The 9,733-nt window shown below is 38.5% G+C and overlaps 1 protein-coding gene across 1 annotated transcript in view; it reads left to right on the top strand.

Moving 5' to 3' along the window:
- Positions 1 to 1,616: 1,616 nt before the first annotated feature.
- The window catches only part of NEGR1 (neuronal growth regulator 1), an 821,802-nt gene continuing 813,685 nt past the window's right edge, over positions 1,617 to 9,733 (top strand). The window contains exon 1 of the mRNA XM_020288933.2: positions 1,617 to 2,026. Coding sequence (XP_020144522.1) covers positions 1,851 to 2,026 — 176 coding nt within the window. The 5' untranslated portion in view covers positions 1,617 to 1,850. The remainder of the gene's footprint in view (positions 2,027 to 9,733) is intronic.

Here is a 9,733-nt window from a genome sequence, read left to right as displayed (position 1 = left end):
TGGAGGAAGGAAGTGGAGGGCAGCTTATTTTTTAATTACTTGTTTCTCTCCTTCTCTTGCCTGCTCAGCTTCCCAAACTCCTCGCAGAAGAAGATTGATTGGCGTAACTGCTGCTATCGACTCCAGCCCGGGTTCTCGCATTGATTTGCAAATGGCCCGCAATACCTTGGGATCTCGAATTTGCAAATGAGTTCGAGAAGGAAAGAAGAAAAAAAGGGCAGGGGGCGGCCCTATGCCCAGCATCCCATTCTGCCACGGGCCAGGGCAGCGGCTCGCCACAGCCGGTGGAGCCGCTTGAGGGGCTGCGGCGTGGAAAGCGGAGGCTGCAGCTCCACACGGCCAAGGAGCGAGTCTGTTCCACCCGGCTGGGAGGCTGTTAAAAAATATAACCCTGGGACTCGTTCAACCCGATAACTCTGCCCTGCCTAGGTTCGGATGCGCTGATCATTCCGCCTGATAGGCTCAGACGGGTTAAACTGCCTCTTACATAACCGGACTGCCTGGCTCTACACAATTAAAACACTTGATTGCAGTCTCTTCGCGGCTCTGCCTCCCAGCCCGTCCCTCCCAGCGCGCCTGCGTGCCGCCGCGCGCGCACGGGCCTCGCGCGCGCACTACACACTCTCTGTCACACACACACTCCATATTGACCATAAACACTCCCCGCCTCCGGCTACACACACACACACAACTTAGTGTCGACACGCACGGAGGAGAGGGGGAGCGTCCTCCAAGCCGTGCTGGCTGGCCCGACAGACACGCGAGCTGCCCTCCCGCAAGGCCTTGCACCCCCTCGCGTCCCCACGAAAAGCAGCGTCCTGCCACCGTCCCTATCCACTCTCGAAAAGGGGTGAAGGGAGAACTAGTTGGCCTCTTGTGAACTGTAGCCAGGTCGCCCAGGCGAGACTAAAAGAAAACAAAAAACAACTCACAGTCGCCGGCGTCATGATGGCGCCGACCACAACTTGCAGGACTTTAAAGTTACGGTGCCTCAAGAGGTAAAACGCACCGGAGAGCGAAAGCACAGCGTCCCCGCGCGCTCTGCACCCCGGCCCCGACACGCAGACTTTTCTAGCAAAGCGTCCCTGCATGCTTACGACAGTGAGGGAAGCCTTCTGTCTACCGTGCCTCTTTCCCCCTCAGTTTGCACAATCGTGATATTCCTCCAACTGATTTTTCTCCTTTCCTTTCTTTATTTTTTTTTCTCTTTTCTTTCTTTCTTTCTCTCTCTCTCTTTTTTTTTTACCCCGTATTTCCCCCCCTCCCTTCTCCATCCCCAGTCCTCGGGCGGGGTTGCTAAGGAAACGGCCGCTTGGCAACGCGCGCGAGCCCGGGGGTCGGCGGCCGCCGCTGCGCCCCGCGCTGCTTCTGCTGCTGTTGCTGCCGCCGCTGCGATTGCAGCCGCAGCCGCCGCTCGCCCTGCCGCCGCCGCCGCGCCTCCTCCCGCACTCGCCCGCGCGCTCGCCTCCTCGCTAGATGGTGTGCGAGCCGCCCGAGAATTAGACACACTCCGGACGCGGCCAAAAGCAACCGAGAGGAGGTGTAGTGTGGTGCCAGGGGGTGGGAGGGGAGGGAGGGAGGGATAGCGGAGAGGAGGAGGAGGAGGAGGAGGGGAGGCAAATTAAGAAAAAAAAAAAAAGAAAGAAAGAAAGAAAAAGAGACACACACAGAGAGAAACAACACCCAACAACTAGGAAGAGAGAAAGAAAGAAACCCACCCACCAAAAAAAAAAAAAAAAAAAAAAAAAATTCCTGTGGCGCGCCGCCTGGTTCCCGGGAAGACTCGCCAGCACCAGGGGGTGGGGGAGTGCGAGCTGAAAGCTGCTGGAGAGTGAGCAGCCCTAGCAGGGATGGACATGATGCTGTTGGTGCAGGGTGCTTGTTGCTCGAACCAGTGGCTGGCGGCGGTGCTCCTCAGCCTGTGCTGCCTGCTACCCTCCTGCCTCCCGGCTGGACAGAGCGTGGACTTCCCCTGGGCGGCCGTGGACAACATGCTGGTCAGAAAAGGGGACACGGCGGTGCTTAGGTAGGAAGAACGGCGTGCTTTTCGTACTTGTCTCAGTCTATCTTTCTGTCTCTCTTTCCACCCTCTCTGCCTTCTTTACAAACCGAGAAATGATGCTCACCCTGGAAAGACCACATTTCAAGAAATCCAGGTGCTGGTTCTTCCCAGAGTCCCGGCCCCTTTATGCTGGGGCAGGTAGCAGCTGGACTCCTGATGCTAAAGCACTTTGCCAGAACGCCAAGTAGCCCGAGGATGAGTGAAGTGGCAGGTTTAGAAGGAGGGGCAGGTGCCACTTTGAAACTCAATACACCGGGTCTCTGTTTTACTGTCACAGGGTACTCTTGGAGAGTCTGACAAGTTTATCAGGTTTGTTTCTATTTTACTCCAGCATAAGTGACTTTTTCAAACTGCTGGCTCTCTGTTTCCATTTATTTCCCCTCTCACTTGGATACTCAGGCTCAATTTCCTGCTCTTCGGCTTTATTTCCTTTTACCTCTTTCTCCCTTTAGTCCTTTTTTCTCTTTTTCCGTTTTCTCCGTCTCCTTATTGCTCTCTTTTCCCTCCAGTCCCTCTTTTCATCTCACTTCTATTTTCGTTGAGTTCTTTCTCTTTTCTTTTGTTTTCTCCTGTTTTTAAATAATCTCCACCACTGTCATTTCTGATTCTCTTATTTAACCCTCTCTCTTCTCTCTTCACTTTTCCCTTACCCCCATTTTTATCCTCATTAATGTCCTACTCTGTGCCTTGTCTTCCCTCTTTTGATTCCCATTTCCTATCCGTCTCCGTTACCCTTTCCCTCCCGTCACACACACAGACATGTTCATTCTCTCCCCTCCAGTACCATTTTCTCACCCTCATAAATCTTGTTTTCATAAACACTCTCCCTCACATACTCTCTCACATCCTCACACACACTGGCACTTCCATGCTCTAACAACCGCTTTCACATTCAGATTCTCTCTGTTTAAAAGGCATAACTCTCCTCTCTTCCACACACTGCCACTCATACATGTGTACACAGCACCTCTCCTCTCGCGCTTTCTAGCTTTCTCTCTGTTTTCTTTCTATCCCTTCTTTCTTCTCACCTTCCTCCCCCCTTCTGTCCTTAGTTTTACTTCTTTTCCTTCCCTCTTCCCTCCATTTCCCTAAGCTTGAACGTTGAAATAGTTTGTCACTTATGAACATCCATAGCCTGATTTTACCCCTAAGCAACACTGCAGAGTGAGCTTCTGGAAACATTTTCTCTCCTATGAAAATATAAATTGATGATCAGCAGTGCTTAGATCTAAACAAGGCAAACGCCCTTATTCTTTCATTTCCCATCACCCTCCCTTCTCCCCCTGACACCCCACCTCACATCTCCCTGAAAGATCTCCTTTCTCTCCACTGGGTGGTGGTTGACTTATAAGTGTGAATTGCACAAAATCAGTGTACATGGTAAGTCTAAGGTGAAAGAGAGTGGATATGTTTCTGCTTGAATCATGCAACATATTTAAATGTAATGATGTGGGTGTGGTATATGACTTACACCTTTCGAAGCACACTTATGATTCCAAATTTGCATGTGATTCTATTATAATTTCTAATGTACACTAATAACATGTTTTTATAACATTTGTAAATACAAAATACAAAATGCCACTGAATGTGTGTATAAGTAACAAGTATTATAACATAGTAAAATAACTCTTCTTGTTGGTAAGAGTGATGAGCTCTTTGTCACATAGAGGATGTAAATAAAACTCATATTTATGCTTTTATTAAGTTTGTTTTAGAAGTTTGAACACAGTAGTAAGGACTAAACATTGTCTTCAGAGGTTGCAAACACATATCATGAGAGAAGCAATATGTTCATAGCAGCGATATTGCTTATTTGTAATGAGGCTTACCATTTTCAACCTAAAGGATTTGGTAGACTACTTTTGGGTGCGTGATATATCTTGGCATTGGGTTTTTAAAGAACAATCTAATAAATACTGTGGTTAATTAAAATAGCTGGACTCACATTCCGCTTCCAGGAACCAATGTTTAGTTCACTCATTGCTTCCAACAGACAAGCATCCCTAATATGTGGGGACAATGACTTTCCAGTGTTGTTGGTTTGGTGCATTCCTTATTTACTTGGTGTGCACTGTACCTCATCCATTTACATGCTGTCTCCTGAGTTTTGTCATATCTTATTTTAGGAAACTCTTGACTTTTAAACTTCTTACAGAGAAAAGAATATGTCTCTTCTCAATAATGTTTCTAACCAATTGGTTTTTAGTTTTTAAATAATCATTTTTTCATATGAAATAAAAATTTGATCTTTATTACTTTTTACCCAAAGCAACTTGTTTATAGTAATTCTTATTTTCTAGGAAGTATCCAATTGCTGAGCTTTTTATTGTCCATAGGTTTTAAGCTAATTTAACATATTTATTTGCAGGAAATTCTCTATCAAAAAATGTTACATGTTGTCAGTTATTTTTCTTGACTCTTCTTGTGCAGCTGATATTTGCTCTGTTCATAGACCAATACAGATAGAGCTTAGGGACTAATTGAGTGTAGGCAACTGAAATGACATATTTTTCATCAAGAATAATGCCACAGTTATATTTTATTTTTACTTTGTATGCTTAAAATCATATTTGATGTTATTCTCTAATTCATTAGAAAACAAAACAAAACAAAAATCTACCCTTTAAGCATACACCCCTTCCCCATCGAAGTACATGGATGGAGTGCTCAAGAAAACACTTAACTGAATTACATGATACCATTTATCAAGCTTTACACAATATATTCTGTTTTAATGTAACATATTTCCTCAAAGTGTCTGTAATAAAAAGCAAATAGTGGCATAACAGTTATCAAATAACTTTAAGTGGTAAAGGCCTTAAAGTGCAAACATGCCAGTCACTGACTCTGTTGCTTGTGGTTACATTAATGAAATAGAAGTTTAAAGGTCAAATGATACATTTCTATCTCCTCAGTGCCGGAATGTCTAGTTTTTTAGAAGAGAATCAAGAAAAACAAAACTTTCCTTAAATGGAGTTATAATACCCAAGGGAAATACATTCTGTTATCTACTGACTATAGCTATCATTTTGTGAATCTTTCTCTGTTTAGCTTAAAAGGAGGACTTATAATGAAATTCCACTAACAATAGTAACACCACTTATTTCTTTTAGAAGGATTTTTAAAAAAGAAAAAAAAATTAACATCTTTTTCATTTTAACTTTACCATTTAAGGTTAGTGAAGCCATATAGTAAATGTCAAGATGTCCCTTACTTTTAATAACGTCATTCACTGCTAAATCTCTGAAGGATTCACTTGAATTATTTGGACTTTCTTGATAATGTATTTAATGATGCATATATCCAAGGTAATCATGTTTGGTATCTCCCTTACTTAAATTTTGGATTTAGCCTGATACATGAATGTCTATATTATAATTTTCTATACACACAGTTGTTTTTATTAACTTATTAAATATAGACTATGATTGCCACTACACTTAATGCATATAATATTCTTAACAAAACTTGTTAATCTGTGTATGGAGACATTAACTTTTTCTCCATTCTTCAAGTTGCATTTTGTAGTGCATGGAAGATCTCAGTTAATGTGTCATTGGGTGACACAGTAGAGAACAGGAATGCTAGAACCACATGGGTGGTGCTTCAGGACCCAGTGTTTCTATACCTGGAGAATTGAGGAGAATATAACCGTGCTTTAGATCAGTATATAAATTTCAGATGACTTTTTAAAGTATAATTTTGCAGTTAAACTTTAATGTGAATCCTTTCCTTTACTCTTACCTTATTAACAAATACCATTATGTAAACATGTTGAAAATGTTTAATGTTCTTTGGAAACAATACTATGAACATCCTCATTTACATCCTCCTAGCTCCTGCACATTTTAAAAACACATGTCATTTTTAAACTAATATTTTCAATCTGTTTCTTATTCAACCCTTTTGTATGAATTTTGTACATTTTTAGCTGCCTTCCTGATATGAATTCAAAATATCCTATTATCTGCTTGTCATGCTTTAATCGAAGGAAGGAAGATAGATTCTTCCCTTAATTGTGGTATCTTATTTTACCTTAGCAAAGTTGAACACAACTCTGTCATTTTAATGCAATGGATTTGAATGGAAGATATATGACATCCTACTATGATATTATAAAATGGAAGAAGACTTTTGCATAGACCATAGGGCACATTTCTACCCTATTGAAAATTACAAAAGTTTTGCAAGCATATTTATAAATGGATATGACATGTATTTATTACTTCTCAGCCTATTTGTAAAATATAGTTTGCCTTTTGATTAGATAACATTAATTAGTTTTGCTTTGAAGTGCATACTATTGCTTACAATAAAATAAATGATTTCTATATGAGAGTACAGTAAAAATAGTGGTAAAAATTAATTATTCTATACTTTTGGAATATCACTGGAGAGTCTCACATTTTCTGTTGAGTTATTCTGACACATTGATGCATCATGTATTCCAAATACACTGTTCAGCTATATAGGTCTTTTCAGTTTAGGACATTGAAGTACATTTTAAAACCTATATGCTTCTTAAATAGTGTCATCGAACAAATATTTTTTAAATTCTGAGGTTTTTCCTTCTTAAAAAAGGGAGGTGTAATGGATTATCATAATGAGTCAATCTAGAAAAATATGTTTCAGAATATGGAATAAAATTCTAAATGTTACCTGTAGTGATTTGAAGAGCCATTCTAGTAGCATGTATTATTTGATGTATCAATATACAACTATTTAAAACATTTAATTTTTAATTAAGTTTTTTAATTTTTTTAAATTTTCTAGATGAACTTATTCTGAAATTGAAAAACCCATGCGGTTGTATAAATATTTGAATACATGTACGTTAATGAACTACTTATTTTAGATAGATTGGCTTTATAATTAAATGGCTTCATAGAATGAGCCATTAATTCTGCAGTACTTCTGTTAAAAATGTTCACATCACAGTCTGTGTCAGTTATGCGCCTGATTGATCTGATACATTGTTCATTCTTCTGCTCTTCTGTGTTATTGAGGTTAAGGGATGTAGCTAATCCTTCAGTCTGCCGTTCCCAGTCTTTCACATCAACTGTCTTCAAGCTGTGGTTGGCCAATGGAACCTAGTTTTGGGAGAAGGGAAGAGGTGATGAAGTGAGAGGCTAGAGTATTTCTCCCTTCCTTCATTGTTTTGGGCAGTGTCCAGCAGTGTGTCCATCACCCATTGGGACCTTTTTGTTCCAGCTTCTGCCTGATAATTAACTCCTGGGCTTTTGTTTACTGCCTTATCCTATTATTCATCCACCCTAATAGCAGTAGTGACTTCCTGCTGTTATTAACCACTGGTTTATCTCACCATTATCAGTTAGGCTTCCCAGTGATTCTGTACCTTTTCTAATAAATTTCCTGCATTAAACCCCTTCTATTTTAAATATCCAGAATGATTTCAGTGATGCTTGTAGAACCCTAATTGATACAGAGTGAAAAGTAATAGTTCCAGTGATTTTTAAAGTATTTGAATGACTACTTTGCTCTTGGCACCGTAAATGTTGCTCACTAGCAATGGATATAGTGGTTGTTTAAGGAGACGTGCATAAAAGTTAAATCATAACATTGAGGCATATTGCAAAGAAGAAAAATGGATACATTGAGTTTTTTTCCATGCACAGATTATGGTGAGAATATTAAACCAATGAATAAATATTGAATTAGTGCACTATTTAATGAACAGTTGCAGTAAGAAAATATATAATGTTGCTTTGTGTGGTAAATAAAGTTGATGAGTATATATTGACAAGATTCAATAATTCTGTATCTTTTTTTGACTGAACAAAAGAGAACTAGGATTAAATCATGCTTGAGCATATGTAATCAAAATGCTAAGACAATTCCTACAGTTGTAGTCTATTGAATTCAATAAAAATTAAAATTCTTTCTTTCATATGGCTTAATATCTAAGGAGCTAATCAAAGTTTCTAGTTATGAAGTATATGACCATAACAATGCCCGTGATTCAAGTATTTGACTGTTGGAGGAATTAGTCTCTCAAAGCAGTGAGTCTCTTTGATTAAAAAAATCATATAATTTTTTTTTACCATATCTTGTTTCAAAGTGGCATAAATTAAGACATTATAGACATCACATGGTTTATACAGAATAGTGAATGGAAGTTTCAAAACTGGGCATTGGGTTTTGATTTTTCTGTTGTTTTTTTTTTAACTTCTCTCTTAACCAAATATTAGATAGTGACCTTCCCCATAACTTATACAAAACACTTTCTGAAAGACACTTATATAGGTATCTGGTTCCAGTATAAACAATCATCAAGACCCACTTTTGGTAAATAGTTTTACAGGAATAATGTTAATTTAAGACCATTATTAATTAAATGATCCTTTCTCAAGGATACTCTAGAAAGAATTTCTGAATTGGAAGGGAAGTTGAATTTCTTGATCTTCTCCATTCCATCTCTCTCAGAGTTTGCTGATCTACTAAAGTTTGTGATTGATACTTTCTGTGTGAGAAATAAAATTTATTGCTCTGTTTTTCCCTAGGAGCATCATATAACTTTTTGCTTTTCTAAAGAAAATTTTAAATTGGGCCATATTTTGTCATATATTTTATGTATTTCAAATTAACAAGTGAAAACAATAACTCCTTATACTACTAGAGAGTAATATCTAGAATTTTTCTGCATATGCATAATCATCATCAAATTGTATTTAATTACTATATCTAATTACAGAAAAATGTGGAAGATGTTGAAGAAATTAAATAATAGAAATTATTTGATGTTTTGCCAAAATGTACTTTCTGTTCTTCTTTGCTATATTAATTTTGATTGGAAAAACACCTGGATTTGTAAGTGTTATAACTCTTGTTCATCTATCTCTAGGGCTGTAGCACAGAACCTTGCATATATCAGGCCAATATCTACTAAATGTTGAATTAATGAATCACTGGAAGGTAAAGAAATAAATGTATTTGTTTCTTAGTTTAATTTTTTCATCTTTTAATTATTGTAGTATATTTAATACTATGTTGAATGTTCAGTCTTATAGTAATTAAGTATTTTTTGTTGAATGCATATATCAACAGTCTCTAAAGTAATTCCTGCAGAAGTCTGGAAATATTCAGTGTCCTTAAGTTACAGGACACAATCTACTAGTGGGTCTTAAAGAAAACGTAGTAGTTACTAGAAGTATTTTTAAAATAAAACATACTGAAATATATTATAAGGCATTTGAGACAGTAAAGGTATATACTTCATTAAACTTTTGGGTGTATTTGCATATATGTGTTTGCGTGTGTGTTACTGTGAGTTTTAGCTGAAAAGTTCTAAATGCAATGGTCTAGTCGTTGTAAGATTTTTAGATGTAATTATAATTTTAAGAAGATCCAAGGTTTTAAATTATATAGGAAGGCTTTTGCTCTTCATAATTATAATCAGCAGATAACAGGAACAGTTCAAAATAACCAAATGTCTGTTGTATCCTCCTAACATTTTTTCTGTTTCTACCTCAACTCATGGAGCCTCCTCTTCCTTTCTTTTAAGGCTTCAATTAAATGAAATCAATACAGATACAGAGGTAGAGAGAGTTGGCTATTGCTATGGATGAATAACTCTCAATATGAAAAGTAGCTACACTCCCAAACCAGAACAGAACTTTTGTTATCATTCCAACCCATCTCCCAGAGGTA

The sequence above is a fragment of the Microcebus murinus genome, chromosome 2 (assembly GCF_040939455.1).
Source record: "Microcebus murinus isolate Inina chromosome 2, M.murinus_Inina_mat1.0, whole genome shotgun sequence".
Classification (NCBI taxonomy): Eukaryota; Metazoa; Chordata; class Mammalia; order Primates; family Cheirogaleidae; genus Microcebus; species Microcebus murinus.
The sequence above is the reverse complement of the archived record's forward strand: the minus strand, read 5'-3'. Positions and strand labels throughout refer to the sequence as shown.